This window comes from Glycine soja, chromosome 16 (assembly GCF_004193775.1).
Source record: "Glycine soja cultivar W05 chromosome 16, ASM419377v2, whole genome shotgun sequence".
Classification (NCBI taxonomy): domain Eukaryota; kingdom Viridiplantae; phylum Streptophyta; class Magnoliopsida; order Fabales; family Fabaceae; genus Glycine; species Glycine soja.
Window position 1 is genome coordinate 2916154 of NC_041017.1, and position 25369 is coordinate 2941522.

The 25369-nt window shown below is 31.9% G+C and overlaps 4 protein-coding genes, 1 long non-coding RNA gene and 1 pseudogene across 9 annotated transcripts; 1 reads left to right on the plus strand and 5 right to left on the minus strand.

Moving 5' to 3' along the window:
• The first annotated feature begins 698 nt into the window (after nt 1-698).
• LOC114390671 lies at nt 699-3752 on the plus strand. 2 transcript variants are annotated; one of them, XM_028351502.1, is made up of 5 exons: nt 699-1078; nt 2521-2630; nt 2827-2893; nt 3198-3249; nt 3346-3752. In XM_028351502.1, the coding sequence occupies exons 1-5, from the start codon at nt 760-762 to the stop codon at nt 3467-3469; spliced, it is 672 nt and encodes a 223-aa protein (XP_028207303.1). In that variant the 5' UTR covers nt 699-759; the 3' UTR covers nt 3470-3752. The 2 variants fall into 2 exon arrangements, with proteins under 2 accessions (XP_028207303.1, XP_028207302.1); XM_028351501.1 differs by having other exon boundaries at nt 700-1078; nt 2476-2630.
• A 352-nt stretch (nt 3753-4104) lies between these two features.
• Nucleotides 4105-8144, minus strand: LOC114390673. Of its 3 annotated transcripts, none has more exons than XR_003661987.1 (3): nt 8011-8144; nt 6961-7723; nt 4105-6209 (listed from the first exon to the last, which is right to left on the minus strand). It is a non-coding gene; the product is annotated as an uncharacterized LOC114390673 (long non-coding RNA). The 3 variants fall into 3 exon arrangements; XR_003661986.1 differs by having other exon boundaries at nt 4105-6213; XR_003661988.1 differs by having other exon boundaries at nt 4105-6213; nt 6961-7726; nt 8011-8124.
• A 2601-nt stretch (nt 8145-10745) lies between these two features.
• LOC114390292 lies at nt 10746-12330 on the minus strand (annotated as a pseudogene).
• A 54-nt stretch (nt 12331-12384) lies between these two features.
• Nucleotides 12385-13695, minus strand: LOC114390293 (desiccation protectant protein Lea14 homolog). Its single transcript, XM_028350999.1, has 2 exons — nt 13437-13695; nt 12385-12892 (listed from the first exon to the last, which is right to left on the minus strand). Exons 1-2 carry the CDS (start codon nt 13640-13642, stop codon nt 12640-12642), a joined length of 459 nt encoding a protein of 152 aa, XP_028206800.1. The 5' UTR covers nt 13643-13695; the 3' UTR covers nt 12385-12639.
• A 1158-nt stretch (nt 13696-14853) lies between these two features.
• Nucleotides 14854-17413, minus strand: LOC114390334 (probable WRKY transcription factor 43). The gene is made up of 2 exons (XM_028351034.1): nt 16999-17413; nt 14854-15247 (listed from the first exon to the last, which is right to left on the minus strand). Exons 1-2 carry the CDS (start codon nt 17370-17372, stop codon nt 15034-15036), a joined length of 588 nt encoding a protein of 195 aa, XP_028206835.1. The 5' UTR covers nt 17373-17413; the 3' UTR covers nt 14854-15033.
• A 1526-nt stretch (nt 17414-18939) lies between these two features.
• On the minus strand, nt 18940-23362 carry LOC114389649 (39S ribosomal protein L46, mitochondrial-like). 2 transcript variants are annotated; one of them, XM_028350367.1, is made up of 7 exons: nt 23238-23362; nt 22128-22280; nt 21651-21716; nt 20656-20730; nt 19908-20037; nt 19710-19835; nt 18940-19488 (listed from the first exon to the last, which is right to left on the minus strand). In XM_028350367.1, exons 2-7 carry the CDS (start codon nt 22271-22273, stop codon nt 19345-19347), a joined length of 687 nt encoding a protein of 228 aa, XP_028206168.1. In that variant the 5' UTR covers nt 22274-22280; nt 23238-23362; the 3' UTR covers nt 18940-19344. The 2 variants fall into 2 exon arrangements, with proteins under 2 accessions (XP_028206168.1, XP_028206167.1); XM_028350366.1 differs by lacking the exon at nt 23238-23362 and having other exon boundaries at nt 22128-22288.
• Between the last annotated feature and the right edge of the window lie 2007 nt (nt 23363-25369).

Consider the following 25369-nt stretch of genomic DNA (forward strand, 5'->3'; position numbering starts at 1 on the left):
TTCCTCTTAAATAATATGCAATTTTTTTATTTGAAAGAAATAATATATATATATATATATATATATATATATATATATATTAAAAGAAAGAAAATTTAAATAATAATTTAAAACACTAAATAAAATTTTTCATTAAAAACTATGATAAAAATTTAATAATAATAATAATAATTATTATTATTATTATATTTTAAATATTTTTTAACTTTAACTATTATTATAAGGATAACTTTTAGTATAACCATTTTTAATTTTCTTTAGTGGTCGTTGGAATGGCCTGTTTGTACGAATTGTTATAGGCCCAAGTCATATTCAACCTGGCATATGTTACGAGTTTAGGTAAAAAAAATAAAAAATATATAGAGTTTCCTGATGCTAAATTGTAGATTATATACTCATCTAAGTTAATTTTAGCTTATAAAAAATATTTTTTTTTCTACAAGTTAAAAAAAATTCATCTAAACAGGATTTTTATATATACACACACCAACATGTTTAGGGCTTGAGGCTCAACCATATATTTTGGGTATTTTATTTTACATACTAAAATACTAGTTGATAAAAATAATTAAAATTTAACTTGGAGCAGTGCTTGGTTGGGGATCCCTGCGATCAGAAAAAAAAAGAAAAAGAAAACTCCTTTGTCGTGTTTTTTTGTGGCTATCATTAGTTTGAAGCTTAGATATTTAAACAAACCGCAGGTAACAACTAGCAACTGCCACTTTGATTCTCTCACACTGTCTTGTGTTGTGTTGTGTCATGGCATTAACTGCCACTACTTCAATCAACATAAGTCACCATAGCACTTTGATTTTTCCTCCGAAACAACACAAGCAGCACCTTAGAATCCACAGGTTTCGATGCAGTGGAACTAATCCGAACAAAGAGTCGGAATCACAGAACAATGCAATTCTCAAGCTTGCATGGTATAGTTCCGAGCTTCTTGGCATTGCAGCGTCCGTTTTCCGTTCACCATCTAATGAGGAAGTTCCTCCTCAGAGGCTTCTTCAGACCATTGATCGTGCTGCGGTTGTGGACACTATCAAACAAGACTTTGAAAGATCCTATTTTGTCACAGGTTTTGCTATGCCCATTTGCTTAGTTTTTCTGGGTCGATTCCAATTTCTTTCCTTTCATTCATAAGAGAGATAAATTTGATGCATCATGAATGATGATAGGTTTTATGAATTGTAGATTTGTTTTTATAGGTCAGGGGACCCCAAAACTCTGGAGTAGATTTGTAGGCTTAATGTGAAATTGTGACATTACGTCGTAAGCCAAAACCTTAAGTTATTAAATCATAATGGACCAGTTATTCCTTTTCAATCTAAGTTTTCTTCATTCAACTCTGCTTCACGTTTGAATTCTCAACACGTTTGATTGGCAAATCTTTAACCTGAAGTCTTAAGCCTGTGTGGTAAGCACAAATTTTATTGAGATTATGAGTGATTGTTGGTCATTGAATACTCTTGAGTAATCTAACTGATCTCCCTCCTCTATATATATATATATATATATTATGTTGGTATGTAAATTAAGAGTTGTTTTTTTCTGAGTACTTTTTTACTTTAACCTGTGTTTGGTCAGTGAGAAATTAGGGGGGATGGATGGATGGAAGGTGGAGATAATTTTAAAAATGGTGAGACTTAATGTATTATTTCTCACCAATTTGTGTTCATCTTTCTATCTTTCCTCATCTCTTTTATGCTTCTCTTCAACCAAACGCATTTAATTTTCACCTATTTTTCCTCATATTTTTAATTTCTATCCAGCCTATTCCTCTCCTCTTTATCATCTCTACAAAATAGATCCTAAATGAGAAGGTTATACATTGGGCCTTTATGTCAACACATGTGGCCTTTTTGCTTCATAAAATTTAATAGTCAATATTTTTTTTGATAGATTTAAAGTTTGAGTTTTAGTTACTTTACCTTAGGTCGATCCTGATTGGTTGATAAACTCTTTTGTACAATCCCTCATTTTCTTTTACAACAATTGTTCCCCAGTGTTATGAGTTTTTACTAAAGCCCTCCTTATAAAATTGAACTCTTCTATGTAACCTTGGCTTCTTTTAATCAACTCGATTGGAATTGATGAAGGGAAAAGCATCCGAATTTCCTTAATCCTTATGTATCTTCAATGTTTGATAAACTTTCTTGCTACAGACAGAGAGATTATCAGTATCACTGCTAGTCTTATATATCACGTATCTAATTATATAAACACTACACTCAAAACTTATCAGTGGGGTGTGGAGGTTTAGGGTATAGGAATTACTAAACAGAAAAGGGGCATACCCTTCTGGTACTTCCAGTACCATAGTATGTTCTTTCATACAGGATAACCTCCAAATTATTTGCTTTCCATATAATGACTGACATAAAATCAACCAAATACCAATTGGTATCTTCTAGTTAGTCATTTGATTATATTGCAGACGGTTCACGTGGTTAATCTGTTCTTCTCAATCATCAGGAGATCTGACATTAAATGCTTATGAAGAGGATTGTGAATTTGCAGACCCAGCAGGCTCATTTAAAGGGCTTCAGCGATTCAAAAGGAACTGCACTAATTTTGGATCCCTTCTGGAGAAGTCAAACATGAAGCTGATGAAGTGGGAAGATTTTGAAGTGAGGAAACTTTTGATACCACTTTATTCCTTTCCTAAATTTAGTTTTGCAAGTAGTAGTCCTAGTCAAGAGCTCATTGCATTTGCTTTCTAATACACATCTGCATTTAGAAACTCAAAATTTAAAATTTTCATATTTCTTATTACTCTTTCTACAAAATGCTTATAGTGTTTTTATACATATGGTTCCATGACAGGACAAAGGAATTGGACATTGGCGATTCAACTGTATCTTGTCCTTTCCTTGGAGGCCCATTCTTTCTGGTACATTTCGAGCCTATCAGTGTATATTCTATTAATTGAACTGTGGAAGGCCAAAATTTCCTTGCTGATCTCATATTACTATAAATATATTTTTTTGTACGTTTTATCTGCATTTCATTTCACCGGATCCTTCTGGTTTCTTCTGTTTTTTATACTATTGTGCAAGTTCTAATAAACAGAGTCTGTATCCTAATAGAATTAGTTGCAATTAGTTGTCTTTGGAAAAATGCTCATTTAACAGTGACAAAACAGCATAATTCATACTATATGCAATTCAATTTGACCATGTTGTTATATGCTGCAGCAACTGGATACACAGAATACTATTTTGATGCACGATCGGGAAAAGTATGCAGGTGACAACAAATGTCAATTGTGAAGGCACATGTTTCTACCTTTCAGTGATCATTTTGGCAATGATCTAAATATAAATATCTATGAAAAAATTTCAGGCATGTGGAGCACTGGAATGTTCCCAAAAAGGCATTGTTCAAGCAAATTCTAAGGCCTAGTCGTGGATTTGGCTTAAAAGATTATGTGAATAGGTGGTTGAAAGCAGTGCAGATGAAGCTTTAAATTACAATAGTTCTGTGATGGTGTCAACAATATATATAGCTTTGAAATATTGGATGCTTGATGTAAGCTTATGAAGATCTCGTGCTGCAAATTACATGGACGAAGGATCAATTAGGATATTCCTTATATATTTTGGATCAATAAGAGTAAAAAAACATAACAAATATTTTTTATTTTTGTTTCTGCAAACATAACTTACAACATTTTTTATTTTTGTATTTTTGTCCGTGCATAAAACAATAGTCAAATAGTCAATACAAATACTTAGTGATACGTTACCTCATCTTTGTTCTTGATGACTGTTTATCACTTGACACATTACATAATACGTAGAATAGAACAATGTATTTCATCATCAACTCAGTAGAACAACACGTATTCTTTTTTTTAAAATTTTAAAAACACACACGAACAAACATTGTAAAACAAGGACACTTTATTTATCTTCATCTTCATCAAACTCATCACCAAAGTCATCATCAAATTTATTATTAAACTCATCATCAGCCTAGACAAATTATAAAAACAAATATGTTTGTTTTATAATAATAAGGAAGAAGAAAAAAAAGTGTGATTTCAATTATAGAAGCAATAAACTCTTTTTTCAAAATTAAACTTAATCTTTACACGAAATATTCTCATGAATCAAAGCTAGATTTAGTAATTTTTTTAACCTTGTAAAAATAAAAATAAAACAATTTAACATACTTTTTGTCACAATGTAAAACAATTTAACAATTTAGTAATTTTTTGCAGGCACAGGTCCAGATCCTGCAGCAAGGATGAAGCTGTAAAGCAATGGTCTTCATCATGTCACACTGCAAAAAATACTTTAACCTTGGCAGATCACATAGTATCAATGACTTCAGACAGGGGAACGTATGCTCAAGATTTGTTTCTTTTGGGTCTGCACTGCAACAATTGATATCAATCCCTCAGTGTTGCACAACTAGATTTTCAAGTTTTACAAGATCTTTGGCTACTGATGCAGGAAACACACTTGTAAGGCATTTGCAATTGTCAACGGATGCTTTTTGTAGAAGTTGCATGGTTAGAATTCCATTAGGATCTTCATTCAAAACATTCTCCAGATTTGGAAGCTTCGATAAAGTCAATTTCTTCAGGGCAAAAGGGAGGGGGAAGATGGTTTGCCCCATAATTTGTGTTACACGTTTCACATCAAATATGGTTTTCACATAATCACAGTTTCAAACTTTCAATGTTTTCAATTTAGTTAAGAAGTAAATTGAAGGGTAGCACTACATCTGATAAAAATTGGCATCCGTCCACAGTCAGCCTGTTAAGAGCACAGAAGGAAATGGGAATGGAAACCTAGCATTCGAGGCTTAGGCACCTCCAGAACATAAGAAGGAGGAATAAAGGTTTGTATTAACTGGTCTGCCTTATTACATTGTTCATAGCTATTTATAAACAGGCTATAAGATGCTGAAATGCTACTATTCTATCATAACAGAAATGCAATAACAGAATTGCAGCAGACATGGTGTAACAGAATGATGGTGGCAGACAATAACCAAGCATCCTCTCCAATCATATCGAGGCAGCTCAGCAGATACCAACCATTTCTGTTAGACAAAATCCTTGAGGTATCTTGGGGAAATGATCTTCCTTTTGGGCCTCTCCTTCGAGCCTGCTGCATCTTCTCCTTCCTATCACAGCCAGTGCAAGTTACTGAAGCACAAGTCAGGGATGATCAGTGAGCCATGCCATATCAGCTTGAAGAGTGGTCAGTGCCATGTCTAGGAACCGTATTAGAGCTGAAGGAATTGGAATTGTGGGATTCAAAGATAAAGGATCTAGGATTTGAACGATACCCAGTTCTACAGAGACTAGAGTATTTGTGCTTATCACTGCTACAAATTGATCAATTTAGCTCCTCCTTCGGTATCATTAACTTACTTGACATATTTGGAAGTACAGGTTTGTACTGAATTGAGGAATTTAATGGCATCCTCAACAGCCAAAAGTCTGATTCAACTTAAGACCATGAAGGTAATCCGATGTGATGAAGTAAAGGAAATAGTAACCAATGAGGGAAATGAAGATGACGACGACCAAGTGATCATCGAACTTGTATTTAGCAAATTGATTACTATAGAAGTACTTGTGGAGCTCTTGTGCAACTCTCCTTTCCATCTTGGGGCAGTTTCTCAGAATCAATATTCTTATGATGGGAATCTGAATTCACAGTTTTTGTAACTGCAAAAACTTGTGAGGTTTGATAGCTCCACAAGTACTTCTATAGTAATTAATTTGCTAAATACAATTTCGATGATCACTTGGTCGTCGTCGTCTTCATTTCCCTCATTGGTTACTATTTCCTTTACTTCATCACATCGGATTACCTTCGTGGTCTTAAGTTGAATCAGACTTTTGGCTGTTGAGGATGCCATTAAATTCTTCAATTCAGTACAAACCTGTACTTCCAAATATGTCAAGTAAGTTAATGATACCGAAGGAGGAGCTAAATTGATCAATTTGTAGCAGTGATAAATGCAAATACTCTAGTCTCTGTAGAACTGGGTATCGTTCAAATCATAGATCCTTTATCTCCGAATCCCACAATTCCAATTCCTTCAGCTCTAATAGGGTTCCTAGACATGGCACTGACCACTCTTCAAGCAAATGTCCAGAGTTAAACAAGTGTAACTTTTCTAGATTTGGCATTTTGCAGAGAAGCCAACCGACAAGTCAATATCCATATGCTCCAAGTTGGAGACTGCCTAGAGAAAAACGAAATAAAGTAAATACCACAAAGAAGGAAGTTACTTTATATTGTAAGCTTATCCAGTTATCCCTGATTCAGCATCCCGTTCCAATTATTTGATTTTAGGCTTTTTGGTTTGCTTTTTGCAGTTTACGTTTTTATGAACAAATTAACAATACTGTGATTTTTTCGTTTATGGTTTTTGTTCTTCGATGTCACATGTATATCTAAATAGGCATTAGGTTATGTTTGAAAAAGCATTTTAACTGGTTTTTTAATTTTTTATTAGCTGAAAAGCATGTTTAACCTTATATATAAGACAAACATCTCAATTACTTCTAAGACTAATAGGTAGAAGACAAATAAGCAAATATGACATGGAACGATATATACAGCATCAGTGCAAATAGCATTTCCAATTCTTACGCCTTTCCAACTAAGCTAGTTAGATAGCAATTGCATTTTCTCTGTCTTGGCTATGGTTCCTTACGCCACAGCTTCTATTACTACTTAGTTGTTACATACACTTTGGTCCTATCTACCAAGACTAAGAAATGCTCTTAACAGTGCTTTATAGTTATACTACAGTAAGTTAAATTCCAGATAAGATTGTAAAAATTTGTAAACCACAATGTGGGGTTTAGATTTTGTTTTTTAAACAAGGAGGGGTTGGGGGGACACGTAATTAATCATGAATTCTAGAAGTTCTATCATTTTGTTTTTTCTTGAGGTCTATGACAGTGATGGAATGAAAATTCTTTACCTTTTCAGCTGAGAAAACTGGTTTTTCTTCTTCATATGTGGTTTCATTGGTTTCTGTGGGGAATATTTTCAGCTTCTTATTACACCTGTCCACTACCAACCCTTCAATTTTGGACACTCTATACTATGCCTGCCCCCATAGAAACCCTTGATGTTTAGGTAATTTAATATGATCACTACTAATTCAGGAAACACTAATGGTTCATGATTTGTTTCTGATCCATCTTCACAGGCAACAATTTCTGCCATTCACTGGCAAAACTGTACCGACATGCATTCAAGCTTTTGAACGTCTTTGGCCACAGAAGCTGGAAAGACATCCCTTGGTTTATGACAACAAGAAACCACTATACTAGGCAGATTTTTGAAGTTAAGAATTCCTTTTGGATCTGTGCTCCACACTTGCTTCAGTTTTGGGAGGTTGTCTACAAGAATCAACCACAAATTTGTGTCTATCCCAGCAGATGCATCTATTTGCTGAGAATCTTTGATTTTAAAAATCACTTCCACTGACCAACATTCAAAAACCTTCAAGCTTTCCAGACTTTCAAACCATCCTTTCCATGTGACTCGGGAAAATCTTGTATAGTTTTTTACACCCTTCAATGTGCACAGAAATGAGACTAGAAAACGAATCATCATCAAACTAAGAATGAGGAAAGCTCTTAATACTTCACCAGTAAGCACTCTATTTTCCCACTTCTTTTGCTCTTTATATGCATCTATCTCCTCTTTTTCTGATGAATATTTCTCTCGTTCTGAAGCTGCTGCCACGTAAAACTCATTATTGGATGAAATGAAATTTATCAAAGAGCTATTTGTAGCTTTTTTTTCCGTCAAAAAAGCTACAAATTGTGGCTTAATTAAGATGTAATTTTTTTCTGTAACTTTGTAATATTTGTAAATTCATATTTGTTGAAAGATCCAAACATCCACTTGGTATATATTTCATCATTATATGAGTGACGACATTTCTTAAATAAAACAAACAAATTAATAAATGGGTCAATATAGATTGATATAAGCTATGAACAAAGGAACAAATACAAACCTCACTGTTCTTCGAATTGGATTTGATCGTAAGTTGTGATTTGTCATGTCACAATTCCAAACCGTAAGGAATAAACTGAATTTGATTAAAAGAGCAAGTGCTAAGGAAAGCTGAGATATATGTTGGTAAGATAAACTTATATTAAGTTTTGCTTTTTTTATTTATTAGTTTTATAATAAAAAGCTAAACTTAGTTTAAGGATTATGGATGGTGCACTAGTCTTGGGAAAACCAATAACGACTAAAAAAGCAAGAGAAATGAGAATGCTTTGCACGCGGGTACACAAAATAAATCAAATAACGGGGAACAAAAAGTGATCCTCACTTTTTTTTTCGGGTGTAAAGATATTTCTTCAATATATAAATGAAATGTTTATTGCTACCTATCTGCTTCTTTTCTAAAGTAATATTAAAAATAATTATTTATGAAAATAATGAGAAATCACTTTGAAAAAGAGATTCCCTGTTTGGTTTCAAAATTCCCAAGACAGGAGAATTCTTTACTCAACAAAATCAATTTATATATGTGTGTAAAATTTTAACTAACCTAAAGCTCGAATGCTCTTATACGAGCAAGGATGCATGGAAACCAAAATATCCACAAAGTAAAAATATAGGAAATTAAATTATAAAAATGATAATATTATAAATAATTTTACTATAATATTATTTTCACTTTTATATAAAATATGTATTATATTATTAATATCAATATATTTAATTTTATATTAATTTTTTATTATATAATTAATACTGGTATTTTTAAATATTATTACTTAAATATAGAATAGGACCAAAATTTAGCCTAAAATTTAACTTGGAAACCATGCTTGTATGTATGGCTATCATTAAGTTTGAAATTGTAAGATGGAAAATTTGATGAATGAGATCAATAGGAAGGGTTTTGAAGTGATTCCTATATACGGAGAAGAAAATAATGAAAAATATTTTAGATGGTTGGAGGGAGATTGTTTATAAGGATTTGAGCAACTTTAACACATGATATATGAAGTACAATTGGGTGTGTAAGAATCTATGTAATTGACAATGAGAATAAAGCCCAAACCTCAAATTGTTGTTGCGTCCTGAAAGCAACATATACCATTATACTTGAATTTGGGCAAATCACATAGTTTCAATGATGTGGGAACGTAAGCTCTAGATTTGCTCCTGTTGGATCTGCATTATCCTCTGCAACAATTGCCATCAATCCCTCACAGTCTTCCACAACTAGATCTTCAAGTTTCACAAGATCTTTGGCTACTGATGCGGGAAACACACTTGTAAGGCTTTCACATTTATGAACACATACTTGTTGTAGAAGTTGCATGATTAGAATTCCATTAGGATCTTCGTTCCAAACATTCTCCAGATTTGTCATTATTCTGTCTTGTGTTATATATTTCACATCAAATATGGTTTTCACAGAATCACAGTTTCGAACATTCAACATTTCCAGTTTAGATAATAAAGGAATTAAATTGAAGGGTGGCACTGCATCTGATAAAAATTGGCACTCGTCCACGGTCAAGAAGTGCAAATTACTGAAGCATAAGTCTGGGATCAGCAGTGAGCCATGCCATATCTCTTGTATTAGTGAGCTATATCTGAGTTGAAGATCTGATACACTTCGTGCAGACTCGGAAATCTGCACAAGAATCAGGAGAATTGTCTCTGTATAAGTGCTTTGTCAAATACGTGTGTTTCACATAATTTTTTTCTTACCCTTACATTCCCAGTGCAGAGAGGTTCTTTGTTACATGTGCAAAGGTAGTTTTATGAACATGTTTAAATGTATGCGAAAAAAAGAAAATTGAAGAGAAAAAAGAAAGTGCTAAAACTTGTGACTTTATCATGTTGGTGAATAATTGACGGAGAAAAAAACAAAATAAAGCCCAAAGAAAAAAAAATTGAAGATATGAAGATATTTGCTCAGCGCGACCCAGTTGCTTAGCATCAGTAAGTATAAAGAAGTCTGGACCAAGATTATGAAGGGACGTTTAGTGCGAATCACGTGCTGAACGCGAGATTACCGTCATACTCGCTAAGCACTGCAATCACACTTGACCCAAATGGTGTGCCAGCACCTATAAAAAAGAAAGAGGGAGAGAGAAATGATACAGCTAATCAAAGACCACAAGTAACAAAAATAATAATTAGGAGTTATTCTTTTCCTCTATTTCCTTTTTCGATCAATTATCCTTTTACAATTGTAAAATCTGTCACGATAATATTAGGCTAAAATCCTTTTTGCTGGAAGCTTAATAGTCAATTGCTATGTAATTTTTTCTTCGTATCTATTTATAAATATTACTTTTTTATTATTTTTTTCCATACTTAATTTTATTGTTTGTGGCTTGATTACCCATTTGTTAAAGTTGTTAATACGGCCTAATCCGACCTGTTTTGGTATGTCATAAACGGGCCAGCTCGACTCACCCCGTTAAATAAAACAGGCTACCTTTCTTAACCCAACCCGTTTCAAGCTAGCTTGTGGACCATCCCCCAGCCTACCAATTTATTAATTTTTTTTTCCAGATTTTGTATTGTCCTTTATCGTTGTTAGTAACATCAATTTAATATTGTCATTTATCGTTGTTGTTGGTAACATTAATTTTGAATCGAACTCTTGTCTCTTTATAATTTTTTATAACTAAAAATAATAATATATTAGTAATAACTAATAAGCAATAAAAAAATAACACTTATCACAAACTTTAATATCTAAAATCTAGATGACCTTATCACCTTATGTGTTTCTAATCCCTCCATTTCAAAACTTTCTATGACATCTACTCGTCATATTGCTTACAAAATTTTGGAGTAAACTAAAAAAGAATACATCATCTCAAGATTAGTAATGAAATCCATAATGTTTGAAAGAGAAAACAAGGTTATGCTAGAAATACCTTTGCAATGGTGGAGGTGTTGTAGCATAACAAGCACATGCATGAACAATGAAATCAAATAAGAAATTTTTTTCTTTTCCTTTAACCAAACCCTTAAGATTTAAATTTATGGATCTTCTTCTCACTTATAATATGATCTCACTTATAATATGATGCTGAACCTTTTTACTTATATTTGATGTGAAACTTCATCTCATAATTATACTCCAGGTGCAGGCACACTCTAGAACAACAAAAAAGCACCCTGCTTCTTGCAAAGGCCACGCTGTCTCTACAACCTACACAAACTCATTCCTTTTAGTCTCAGGGCTGCAATAAATTAATCACTCAAACCCCATATAGACGCATGAAGGCACACCTTGACAGCACTGGCAACATTCTTTCCTTGTGGTCTAAACCCTCCAAAAACACTAATGGCCTGGGAAGTAAGGCCTACATGGCCCATGACAGCAATTCCACTCAACAATAGCCTTTGCCGCAACAATTCTCGAAGGAGACCCTCCCTCCAGTTTTATGGCATCCATTCCCCCTTCTTTCAATATACGAACCACAGTATCCACCACCTACTTAAAATCAAAACAACAACAATTAAAAAGTCTATTTGAATAAACTTCCCGAGAAGGAAATCAATGAAATGAACTTCTGCATACGTTAATAGTTGCTGCATAAGCTAACGTGTAGAAATTCTGTCATTTTAACTTCTAATTTTTTTTTTTTTTTCTTATACCACATATCTTTTACCAAAGGCAATACTATTTGATTCGGTTAGGACCACTATAGCCAGTAAAGTTCTCCCACCAAGCTGGAACAACCCACATAATTGATCCAAGGCATTTGATGGTGAAAAAAAAAAGCTATTTTTTTTTAAATTTATACATAAACTAAGCTAATAATTTATGAAAAATTTATTTCATTTTTTCTTTTAATTTTCTTCTCTACAAGTGCCTCCGGAGAAGTTTATTCAAACATGTGAGGAACCATTTTTTTTCTTTTTGGTGAAGTCTTAAAAACCATTAACCAACGAGTGAAACAATTAAACACAGACACCAAAGACGCACGAGCATGACCTGATTGGAGCTGGACTCGTAGATCCCAAAAGCCAAGTCCCCAACGAGAAGCGGCGTCTTGGCTCCACGCGCCCCGGCACGACAGTGGACGAGCATCTCCTCGAGCGTGATGGGGAGCGTGGTGTGGTGGCCGTGGACCACCATCGCCGCAGAGTCGCCGACGAGACAGATGTCGACGCCGGCGGTCTCGAGGTGCACCACGGCGGGGTAGTCGTAGGCGGTGACCATGGTGATGGGCTGGGAGGCGCGGTGCTTCTTTAAGAATTTGTAAATATACATAAAATAATAATTTTTTTGATTATTCTTTAAGAATTTGTAATAATGTAAAAATATTCGTTTAATCATAATTTTTAAAATATTTATTTTGAAAATCAATCAAATTATTATACATGAGGTAAGTTTTGTTTTGGAATTTGTAGTCTATTATTGGAATTTATTATCCATTATAGTATATGGATGGACATCCTAAAACATGTTCTTCACAACTATGATAAGTAATACTACTACTACGAAAGCCATGTATAGTTTTAGAGAGCATACACGAATAACAAAAGGTAGAACTAAAACGGTCCAAAATTTACATAAAAGTAAAACATGCACATCGATCATGGAGTGTGCAATGCATTTATTTTATCCTAAGCTTTGTGGATGCGATTAGGCGAACATGGTAGAGAGGGTTGGTAGCTTGATCTCTCCTTTCTGAGAGAGAGGAATGGTGAAGATGCCAATGACAGGAACATCAATAACCAGACCAAGATCCAATTGATAGTCTATGTCCCAGTCAGCACCAATGTCCTTTGCCAAGCTCATCAATATGCTGTATGGAACCTTAACTGGCACATCCACCATTGTTGTGTCCTTTGCCTTCAACGATCCTGGGTCTGGAATTTTCCCTGATGCTATCTCCCTTTCACCACACAACACAAAAACATCAAGTTTATATTATAGCAAAACATCAAAGATTGCGTACGTTGCCGGCTAAACATGCATGCATTCATTTTATTTTTTACCATATAAATTCAAAATGTTTACTAGTATAGTTTCACCTATGACTAATCTTTAGTAGGATCGATTTCAGTGCTAGCTGATTTTTAGTAGAAGATTGATTAAGTCATTGAAAAATTAAAGATTTTCTTTTATTAAAATGCATAAAATTACATTTTTTGAAATAATTTTTAAAAATTTTCTTATGATCTCCCCAATAAATATTTTCTTAATAATTCTTTTAAAAAATCGAACTCTCAGTTCTATTTAAATAGACGTTGTATCACAATATTATTTTTTTTATTAATATATTCAGAATCTTTAGTGCTTAGTTCAATTTAATATAACTTTATATACTCTATTATTAATGTATGAAATATTTGAAAATCTCAAAAAATAGAGTACTTTTGTTCTGGAAAAAATAACAAGAATCAACATTTAGAAGTTGTAGCAGTGAGAAAGGGTACCTGGATGCGCTTTTGAAAGAGTAGTTGATCTCACAAATGGGTATGGAAGTTGAATAAGGGTTACGAACAGAGACCTTGGCCAAGTACTCGACATTATCTTTGCTCACGCGCTTGAAGTCCACGTCAGTGACACTCGCCTCCGGCTTGGCCATATCATTTACCTTCTCCGACACGAAGTTCTTGGCTTTATCCAGCAACTGCGACATTTTTAAACGACACACTGAACTATGAAGAACACTGCCACTGCGAACAACGTAAAAGATGAACACTGCATTTATAGCAAGAGGAAAACGAAACCCTTGTATCCAACTATGTCAATACGAGGATGCTGCTCCTCACACGTGTTCACCGTCGCCTCTCGCATACCGACACGTGATGATACGTGTCGCACGTGTCCTCCCTTTTGGCAATGATCATCACACTCACGTAGGATCGAGAGAGAACGAGAAGTAATAACATATTGAATGACAATTTTTTAATCATATATAACTAATATTTTAAATTTTGTGTAGAATAAATATTTAATTTTATATAACTAAAAAATATAATTATATATATTTAAACTGTATTTGAGACCTATAATCGATCATTTAAATTGATATATTTGTAAATTTATATATAGAGAAGAGAAATTTTAGAGAAAAATATAAAGATATAGAGAAGAAAATTTTAGAAAAAAATATAAAAATATATATAATTGAGAGAGTAAAAGTATCGATGTTAAAGTTATTTATGGTGTAATTTTTTTTATTGCTTTAAATTTTTTTTTATATTATCATTCAAAATAACTTATTAAATTTTATAGTAATTATTTTAAAATTAATATTTTAATTAATTAATAATATAAAATATTTTACTGTATTACAATAAATCAACATTAAATTCTAACATATTTAACTAATTAAAGTATTTTTTTTTACTAATTAAAGTATATTCTGTCATGCACTTTTACATTTAACGGGAAAAGTAGATTATAAATTCATGTACAAATTGGCAAAATATCAGGGTTTTTTTCTTCTTCCCAAAATACATCTTTTTTCTCTTCAATTTTTTCAAAATACACCTACAACAAAAATAAATCCTAAACTAAACCTATTTTTTAAGTGCGGAGAGAACTCGAAGTTGAAGAACCCAACTTCTCTTTGTTTTTTTTTTTTTTTTTAAATTGTTTTTATTAAAATTTTAAAGTTAGGAAGTCACGATTAGAGAATCCGGCTTTTGTTTCGTTTTGTTTTTGGTAATTTTTTATAAAAATAATTTATTTTTGTTAATATTATTATTTTATTTTTTAAATAATACGAATATTTTTTTAATAATTTATTAAAAATATTAAAATAAGAAAATAAAGTGATTAAGAATAGATTAATTAAAAATATAATATTCAGATCTTTAAGTATATTATATGAAGAATGCAAAATGTTGAAAAGGATAACCTTTGCACTGGGATGTGACATATACAAACCAGATGTGAAAGTGCATTGTACATCTGATCAATTACAACATTAATTAATTAGAAAGCAAATGAAGAGCGTAAATATAAGTCAACTTTGTGACATGGACGTATATATATCAATTGCATATATATTGCAGGCTGTAGCTATAGCAGAGAAGAAGGACCGCCGTTATTATTGGAAGCTAACCTAGAGAGAAACTGCATTTGCCTCAGAAGGGGCGTTAGGGTTTCCATGAGCTTTTCGCATGGGTGATTGTGAATTCCCTCGTAAGTGGTCACCACGATGCTTGTGTCTTTGGATAACCTTTGCACCTGTTTCTTCACATTGCATGTATGATGCGTGCAACGGTAGTAGCTTCTTTATTGTAGAATAATGCAAAATTAAAATATGTATGCACCACCAAACCAACCATCAGTGATCTCAAATTAACTAAATGGTGCACTTTAAACCAGATATATATATACAGACGTAAATCGTTACGATGTTGTTGCAATTTGCTAATTAACAGTTATTTAATTTTGAGGTATAAAGAGCCTATGGTCTTTATAAATAGATCCAGGCCATATAATACATTAAGGAAAGTAAGGTTTGATTAAAAAGGAAAGAAGCAAAAATACTACGTGCTCACCATAAGATCGATTTGGCAGTGAGTATGCCTCAAATCCGAGGAATGAAGATGGAATGTGGATTGAGATTCTCCTTTTTCTGTTTTTTATTTTTATTTTATTTTTTTATTTAAAGGAGAGGATCTCAAACCAGCCATTTTTGTGAAAATATATACTTAACAAAAAAACTATACATTCAGGAATAATAAAAAAACTTAACAAATAACTATTTGGTGGGCTAGCTGAAAATTTTAACTTTTTCATTATATTTTAATCTATTGCTAACGGGTTAAGTTGACATAGTTTAATCCCTAAAAAGAGAATCAACACTCAATTCAGTCCTTGACATAGTTTAATCCCTAAAAAGAGTCATTAAATAGTTTCCCAAAATTACAAACGTTAATCTTTGAGCCATTTAATTTTCCTTTTATTTTGTTAGTAATATTAATATTCATAAATTAAATATATAACATTTTAATTCTTGAAAAAAATAGTGAATAAAGAACTAAAATGTGTCATATTTGTAATCTTGAAAACTATTTGATAAGCTTTTAAAAAAAATGAGTTGAATGATTTTTTTTGTTAGAAATTGAATTAGGTATTACTCTAAATTATTTTGAGCTTGACACTAAATACTCATTGGTTTTGCAGCTTAGAGAAATTAATTCATCACAAAAAATTACTTTCGCAAGTATTTTTACAAAGTTCAAGTGTTACAAAAAAACAAAAAACTTTCAAAAGTATAGATGGAGAGATCTCTTACGTGGATTTTGTTCTTATTTTCTGTTTTTCTTCTTCCACTATTTTATTTTCATAACTTGTTCTCTCATTCTTTATTATAAGTAAATAGTATACCCTTTGTCAAATTATCATAATTAATAAAAAATGGTACTTTACATAAATTTTACATTTTAATATATTAAATACGTACTTGTTTAATTTAACAATTTCTTTAAGTCACACATTAACAAAACACTATTTGTGCTTAATTATGAAAAATAAAAATAAGGAACACTACTTATAAATAAATAGCAAAGTATATATTTATTATAAAGAATTATACAAATCCATATATGTTTTATATGTTGTTGTACCCAATTATAATTTATAAGATTATTTCCAAATAAGTACAACTATTTTCACACACTAATTATTTTTACATTTCTGATTTTTTACACCTTAATTTTTACAATTCCTTTATCTTTCTTCATTTCCTTTTTATTACATTGTATTTATCACTTTCTCTCTTTTCTCTTTTTATCTAAGGGCCTGATGACAAAATTGGCGTTGTTACGTACTTTTAAGTTGAAGTTTTATTTTAAGAAAATTATATATAATTAGCGTTTCCACCAAATGCATGCAACTCAGTCTTAAGCTTTGAAAAATGCAATTTCTTTACACATACATATAGCTATTTAGACAAATATAATATCATTCAAGAGGGAATTACATAACCATCCATGCATGCAACGTTAAAGAAAGCTAATTTTGCTTATCACACACCTGGGATGTATGTTGTTCTTCACAGCTTTCTGTCCATACTTCCTCCAACGATAACCATCATCCAAAATATCATCTTCACTTCTCGTCTGAAACGCAAACCTGGGTCGTGTTGTCTTCCTCAATCTACCCCCTTTCATTGTCTCTTTATCACTCTTTTCAGCCATCAAAGCACACGAGGAGGACGAAGAAGAAGAAGAAGAAGAAGCGCATTCCATCATCGCATTGGCATCCGCAAGGAAGTTGCTCTGGCCAGAGAAAAGGCTAACCCAGTCTATGTCATCATGCAAGCCTTGAGGTTCCAAATTTGGGTTTTGCATCATTGACATGGGAGTGAAAAGGAAGGGAGGAGAGTTTTGTGGATCTTGGCTTTCCATTGAATGATAGGGTGGGAATGGAATGGAGGGTGAACAAAAAATGAGATTGTTTTAGGGTGGAAATTTATAAAGGAGAAAGATAGTGGAAGGTAGAAGAGGTTGGACAGCCACTCTTCACTCACACGCAAATTTGTACGAAGAAACTGAGAACATGCATACATTGGTGATAACGAAAGATAGATATGCATGTTGGTCACGTCTCCTTAATTTGTGTCTTAGCATGCATATACTTGTTGAATTAAAGAGCAGTTGAACAGAAGTAGTTGAAATTTAGTTGGGTATAGCTTTGTGTGCAACATATATAGAGAATCAACTGACCTGAATTACCGGTGAAGAGTTTTTGTCTCACTGTTTTAACCATACTCCATCTGTTTAGGGTTTAGGACATGTTAATTCTCTTATCCAATTCTCATACATGTTGAGATCATGTACTGTTTACCTACCTGGCTTTGACCAATTTGCAAGCTCTTTTGACGCTTTCGAATATAATTTTCATTTTAAAAACTTGATGTTGTGATTGTGATGTCATTCATATTAGGAAAATCATCATCTTGCATACAAATTTTCACTCCGTTTCTACATCTATTAGTAGTATACTATTGCACTCTCATTTTACACGTATATTGAGCAAAAGAAAGATTTTTATAAAATATGATAATAGATTAGTAAGAAAAAAATTAAAAAATAAATATAGATATAAAAATTATATAAGAGGATGAAAATTAAAAATATTAAAGAAAAAACTTTATGAGATACCAAATTAAGAAATCAATACCCTTTCTGCAACAAGAATTTAGCTCTTCTAAATAAAAATAGATTTCAATTATTGATGAAAAATAATAGTTGATAATTCTGACTCATTACCATGTGAAAAAATTACTTTTTTTTTACCATGACTAAAAATAACTTATTCTACTCAATTAATAACCTAACAAATCTATGCAACTATTAACAATGTATATGAATCTTAAGTTCACATTAATTATTTGATTAAACTGACCAGTAAAAAGACGAGGTGATAATTTGTATGTGCACATAATAACATCGTATTTGCAACTGTATACAATTACAATCTTCTTCAGAGCAAAGAAATAAAATCCTTATACGAATCGCTTGATAAAACATCAAAAGAAAACGTACGTACAGTTCCAATCTCTTAATTAATTAATCAAAGTGCAAGGCTAGAGTATATTTAATTATAAGGATTCTTTTTTTTTTTCAATTATAAGGATCGTTTAACTTCAACAAAACTATTTTTTTTATTTATTTATGGCGAGAGTAATGATAGCTATATAATTAGTATACGAAAATAAAACTTCAATACCCTTTACGTATTTATATATATCAACAGTTTCGAGTAAGTTTTCCTTCAATATTTTTTATACAGTTAGAAAATAATTCATTCTCCACATAATTGTAACTTTTATGTACAAATAGCACTTTTCTTTTTACAGAAGCAAGTTTCCAGTATATTCTATATATGTATAGCACAATACCTTTTATAAATAAATAAACAAATATGAAGATAGTCAGTACTACACTTCAAGACCAAAAAGATGGGCGAAAATTCTTGGCAGGGCATGAGTAAAAGTGTTACTTTGGTCTCCAAAACAAGACTAGTTGGCTGAACTGGTAAGATAGATATCCAAACAGAAACTATATCAACAAAATTGGGAAACATATTCAAATCGTCATAATCACCATTGCAACTTATTTATTACAGTACAACTACAAGAAGAGCTATGGCAAATTAAAAGAAACAACAAAATACGTTTTTAAACAAAAAAGCCTTCCAGCATCCATTAACTCGGACAAGTCTCCAAAACTAGAAATGTCACGTTTAACTTTAAATCGAAATCTTCCAATGTGCCCAGAAACTTTATCTTACATTGATCTTCTTGCAAGGCCCTCCACTGTCATTCTAGGAACTAACTGGCAAAAATTTCAATTAAACAACTGTTCTCCACTTTCATCAGCTAATGATCATCTTATTTAAAAACTCGGCTTGCTCGGGAAAATACTCCGTCAATTCATCCTTTGTCACCCAGACAAAATCCTCACATTTTCCGATGTCGAACTTGTTTTTAGCAATTACTTGTGACTTGAAGAAGAATCGCTGGCATAAGATTTCAGTAAAGGAAAGAATGAGCAAATATAATCAATTTTTACATGAAGAAGACACAAGATGGAAGGCTAGTTTTGTAATCATGCGGTAAAACTAAACAAAGCAAACGCATTGAACTTTCATAAACACATATTGATATACTACAAACATATTGGAAGATGTTAAACATTCAATAGTAGACCAGAAGTACCACAAATTTCCTAAAATCATACCTTAAAAGATGTGGATTCGGACTGGTTTTCTGTTGGCTGAACAACCATATGGGCCATTGGAGCATTTCCAACAAAATATGTATTAGAAAGATCTCCTATGACTGATTTTAAAGCAGACTCTGCACACTACAAAAATTCAAAATTAAGAGAAAGGAATATATGGAAATAAAAAGAAGAATGCCACATAACAATGTTCACCTTGCGCATGGTGTCCTCTGATTCATAAACTTTCTCTGGAAAATGCCACACAGGCTTCCCACTTGGAGCCCCATATGCATTACCATAGAGAAGAAGGTAGAGTCTTCTGTCAAGAGCTCTTTGTAATGACCTAAGTAGTAAGAGAATATGTAATCAATTACACAACAATTATTCTGAAAGCAAACACAGTTCTAAAAAAAATTAACAGGGATAAGCAAATGGCTTAAATAAGTTTCTATGTCCACTCAAAGCATTCAAGTTATATTTAGCTTTGACTCTGGTACCTAAGTCGTACAATGGATATTGCCCCCGTGCCCTCATATAAAATGTATTTCAGTATTTCTCAGATAGAACTAATAACAGTTGTATAACATTACTAAGAAGGATTTCTTAAAACTAAAGGGACATTAGGAATTAAGAATATAACATATATCCACGTGGCAAGCTTGCATCAACAGGTTACAATATATGATGACCAATTAGTCAAAGCTAAATTAATTCAATCACTGATAAAGAATATCCATAACTAAACACCAAGCCAAAGAAAATAGACAATTGTCTACTCCCAAGAAAGAAGAGGACAAGATAAGAAACAAGTTAATATTTCATTTGAAAAATCATAAGTATTTGACACGATGGAATCTCTTATATAGCATTCATTTTCCTTCATATATTCCAGAAATTGAAATAAACATTTCCTTACTGAAAATTACACAAGTGGTCAGTCTACTCAAATTGGTGAGCACACCTTCGGTCATTACTTTGGTCGGCTTCAGTGATTCGTGGTGCTGGCACATAGTCAATCTGATAATCACCTTTCCCCCTGTAAGGAACATAATTTTCATGAGACTAGATTGAAAAAAAAGGAACGAATCTGTATTTTACCAGTTGTGAATTGTGACAACTCTTAAACAGAAGGATTTGTAACATTATATGAGTTACGCATCAGTCATGTACTCCCATTTTGGTTGTGACATGCAAAATTTGGAGGAGTAATTTTTACTAGCCTCTGTTTTAAATATTGATGACTAGACTGCCATACGACTGTTTTGTAATAGTTTCTTTTATCATGACTATAGCTAGCAGATCAGAAATGTTTTAGGCGGAATGGGTATTTTATGTTAACTATACCATTACTGATCCATGTGAATCATGCTTTAAACTTTAAGTATTGCAAATTTGCAACTTAACAAAATTTTTTGCCATGTCGAATCTTTTTAAGATGTTCTGCCATTGTTTCAATTGGATTAAAAAAAATGTCAAACTGCAACTTCAAAATTACTACAATTATGTGCATATTCACTCATGTAGATGCCAATTTTTAGTAGCTAATATTGTTACTGAAGGTGTTAGTTAGTTAGTTATTTGTTTGTTAACATCTGTTAGTTTGTCAAGGCATCTTGCCATTTGAGAGGAGAGTTCTGGTCTCTCGAATATCCAATGAAGTGTCTTCAAAAATCCATTCTTTCCTTTAGAATGTGAACTAGTTCTATCAATACCATCCAATTTCTTTCACTGCCCTGCCAGTTTCTGGAGTTTCTTTTATTTTCACTCTTAATTTTACTTTTCATGGGATATGGCTTTTGTTGTAATTTTACTTTTCATCTTTTCAACTCTCTTCTCAAAACTTCCACATATTTATACATAATATTTTTTTAATATACTATTATAACAACAACTAATGATCTCTCCCTTTAATAACCAAAACATTTAAACTATAGACCTACTTTTGTGCATATATACCTTGCATCAGATTTGTCAAGAAATTCATCAGGGTATCTGCGTTGATATTGTTGTCGCCATCGAAACCTAATCATCCAAACCCCATATATCAGCAAGAAAATGGAACAGACAAGAGACAACAATCATAGCCACAACAGGTTCTTCAAGTTCACTAAGCAAACAACAGCATAATCATTCGAACAAGAAATATTAATAGCAAATCCTCATGTTTTAAGCCTTAAGCCTCATTTTTCCATATTTAAAATTAGGGAAGGAAGAAAGTTCTGATATTTAATATCATACATTACTTTTTTTTTTACAATTTCATATAATTTGGGCAAACAATAATTCACTGAAGACATAAGGCTGTGAAACAGAATACAGGTTTTTCCCTTTCTTTCTCTTAGATAATCCTAAATGGAAATTAGGGTATTCAGTGCTAGCCTGCTAGGACTTATCTAAAAAGTACTAGAGTAGAGAGAAGACTTACGAAGTTACGAGAATTCTTGAAATGCATAAACCACAGGATCAATTTTGGGAATGACCACTGGCAATCTCTCAAAGAGCACAGAAGCAACAAGATTCTCAGAGCTTGTGCTGAATCCTCGCCTCGTTAAGAGAGGCCAAACCAGTGACATTTTCATCCTGAATCTATGCATATGCAAAAACATCAGATACACAAAACAGAAGCAAAACGAAGACATGGATAGAGAGCAAGACCACTCTCTTTCATAGAAATGCAAATGCCCTCTTTAGTAGTGAAAATAGTTTTTTATAAGGTTTCTCATTCTCATAATAACGATTATATTTTTTCTGCAGAAAATTTTCTAAAATTATACAACAAGGCTCTCCTTTCTTAAATTTGACACAATATAACTAAATGTTTGAATTTGATGTTCCACAAATAACAATTAGTTCTTCCAGTGTCATGCATATAAATGCAAGCACTCAAAACACCTACAACAGTGATAGGTGACAGCATCTAGAAAATAGAAATACCGTGCCTTCTACATCACATATCACATATCACATACATACCTACACCCAAGGAGGTGATAATTTACAAAATCCAATTGTTCAAGCCTTCAAAGTTCATTTGAACAAATACTTCACTTGAATTATTCGAGTTATAAAGTTTCCTATTTATGCCTTTTTTATATAGTTTATCCTTTAAAAAAATTCACATTTTTTTTATTCTGAGAGGACCCTCCAACAGCTTCTAATATCATATATCAAGGCTACAATTTCAAAACAAGAACTGATGAAAGATTGTACTAACAAGTAACAACATGAGCTAGAAACCCTCTGCATTTCATGCTGAATAAAAAACAAAAATAAGTACCCAATGAAAGCAACAGTTAAATAGTCCCAAAGTCACCATAATTTTAAAAGCTTTGCAATGCAAAATCAATATGCTTTCATGGACTACATTGAATTCAATGCAACACTGTTTCACTTCTCAAATGGATCATAATCTATTAAATGGGGATATTGGGTGTGCTCTTCCAAATTATTTAGAGAAAAGAGGGAAAAACATATAAAGCAGAGATAACAGAAGCAAATAACGAGGCCCAATAAAAAAATTGAGAAAGAAACGAGCTTTCTTACCTAAACCAAATGACAGAAGCGCATCAACACCCAAATATCATCAATTTGCGACAGAATGCTGTTGCAGCAGAGGCAACTAGGAACTGAAAGGAAGAAGGGTTTTGAATGTGGAGAGGACCAAAGGCAAAACGCGATGGTTAAACGATGCCGTTTTGGTGCCACTTAATTTCTTTCGATTTAGGCTAAATTATTAATTATTAATTTGTTCTTTTTATTTATTTTAAATATTCAATTAGACCTCATCAAAGTTTCGATCAAATATTTTATTTTTAAAAATATTTTGATATGGTCTTTTATTATTTTTAAAATACTCAATGTGATCTTTATTGGAGCTTTTTAAAAAATTAAGAAATTTATTGGAGCTTTCAAAAATACAAAAAACTAACTCAACATTCTAAATATATAAGGAATTAAATTAATAATTAAGTATTAATTTTAAACTGGATCACAATATTAATACTATTCAGTAATTCTTTGTATTGAATTATTTATTATTTATGCATTGTTTGATATATATAATAAAAATAGAGACAATAAAAAAAAGAGATAATTAAATTAAAATATAGGGTTAGAGATGCGAGAAGATAAATTTTCCTTCGCATCTCTTTTACTTTCATCCAACCAAAGCATAAATAAATTCAATTTAACTAATATTGTATTTTAAAAATATAAATAAATGTTGACCGTAAAATTATTTAAATAATTTTTTTTAATTTATTTAATGTTGGTATACATAATTGTTGAGATAATATTAGAATATTAATTAATGAATTTTTTATTAGTGGAAAAGAAAATAAACTAACTTCCTACTACAACAATTGGTTGATTTCATTGGAAACGTTACTACAAGAACTGTTCTAAAAAACATACTACTGCATCGGCTCTAGAAAATATACTACATCGCTTTAGAATCGGTAGAGTATAAGTCGATGTAAAATGTAGGACAAATTCTATATTCATTCTTCTATAATCCGCCCATGCAGAAAGTGAAAGTGAAGTTACTTTCATTATTGAAACAACCGATGTAGATATATGGTGTAACATCTTTTATTGATTAGTTTCGAAACCAATGTTGAAAGTGGTTTTGGTACACAAAAGGTGGTAACTTCACATAAATTGATAAAGTAGTCTATTATCAGTTATTTCAAGAGCTGATGTAGAATGTAGATTTTTTTTTATAAAAAAAATCATCTTTTTATATTCATTCCAACATGTAAATTTATAATTTGATAAAGTAGTCAATTAAAGTAGAATGTAACTTTTTTAAATTTATGCTTTTAGTCCTCAATCTAAATTATGACCAATCATAGTTCTTAAATTTTTTTGTCTATTATCATTTTTAATTAATCTTTGATGTAAAATAATAACATTAACAATCCAATGACTTATCACATCATCAAAAAGTCTAATGAAGTAATCATATATAATATTTTTTGAATAAATTATATTTTAATCTCTCATCTTCAGAATAGTTAATGTAACATCTCAAACATTTTGTTAATTAAAAAATTAAATATTGGTATCCCATATCTTGTGGGTAGAATGCTTAAATCCACGTTGAGGCTTTGAAGAGGGTATTAGGGCCCAAATGAATGGGTCGACCTCTTAATCCAAAATAATAGAATATTTAATAATCTAGTAATATTTAGTGATATGATAAAAAGTACTTACAGTATTAAATAAAACTAGGGCAGTTCCTGTGTTCTGCACAGGCAAAGAACAATAAAAATCTCAGTGGCCATACTTTAGTGGCAACAGAGAGATATAAATAATAAAATATTGAAATAAATTATGTGTGGACACGTGGCTAATAAAATGGAGGCCGGATGGTTTTAATAAAAGTGTTGCCAGGGCCCAATTGGGGAGCCAATGAGTGAAAGTTGAGTCAGGTTTAAACTAATAAGGGAATGAGTCATTGAGAGTGCAGTATGAGATTAAGTTGGATAAACCTTAGGTCACATACACCCTCATTTGAGTGTAACCCCCTTTTGTATGCTTCCCATTCTTCTTTCTACAACTGATTGATATATATATATATATATATATATATATATATATATATATATATATATATATATAACAGTACCTCCTTCCCCTTATGTATTTTGAATGTGTTGTTTGTAATTATGATG

Excerpts from the sequence above, each read along its gene's own strand:
- LOC114389649 (XM_028350366.1), bottom strand. The coding sequence starts at position 22,288 with ATGCATAGATTCAGGATGAAAATGTCACTGGTTTGGCCTCTCTTAACG. Across the intron at positions 21,717-22,127 it reads TATGCATTTCAAGAATTCTC|GTTTCGATGGCGACAACAAT; the intron begins GTAACTTCGTAA and ends TTGGATGATTAG. Across the intron at positions 20,038-20,655 it reads GACCAAAGTAATGACCGAAG|GTCATTACAAAGAGCTCTTG; the intron begins GTGTGCTCACCA and ends CTTACTACTTAG.
- LOC114390671 (XM_028351501.1), top strand. The coding sequence starts at position 760 with ATGGCATTAACTGCCACTACTTCAATCAACATAAGTCACCATAGCACT. Across the intron at positions 2,631-2,826 it reads TGAAGTGGGAAGATTTTGAA|GACAAAGGAATTGGACATTG; the intron begins GTGAGGAAACTT and ends GTTCCATGACAG. Across the intron at positions 2,894-3,197 it reads TTGGAGGCCCATTCTTTCTG|CAACTGGATACACAGAATAC; the intron begins GTACATTTCGAG and ends TATATGCTGCAG.
- LOC114390334 (XM_028351034.1), bottom strand. The coding sequence starts at position 17,372 with ATGGAAAGCCAAGATCCACAAAACTCTCCTCCCTTCCTTTTCACTCCC. Across the intron at positions 15,248-16,998 it reads AAGAACAACATACATCCCAG|AAGCTACTACCGTTGCACGC; the intron begins GTGTGTGATAAG and ends TCTACAATAAAG.
- LOC114390293 (XM_028350999.1), bottom strand. The coding sequence starts at position 13,642 with ATGTCGCAGTTGCTGGATAAAGCCAAGAACTTCGTGTCGGAGAAGGTA. Across the intron at positions 12,893-13,436 it reads TCTTTCAAAAGCGCATCCAG|GGAGATAGCATCAGGGAAAA; the intron begins GTACCCTTTCTC and ends GTGTGGTGAAAG.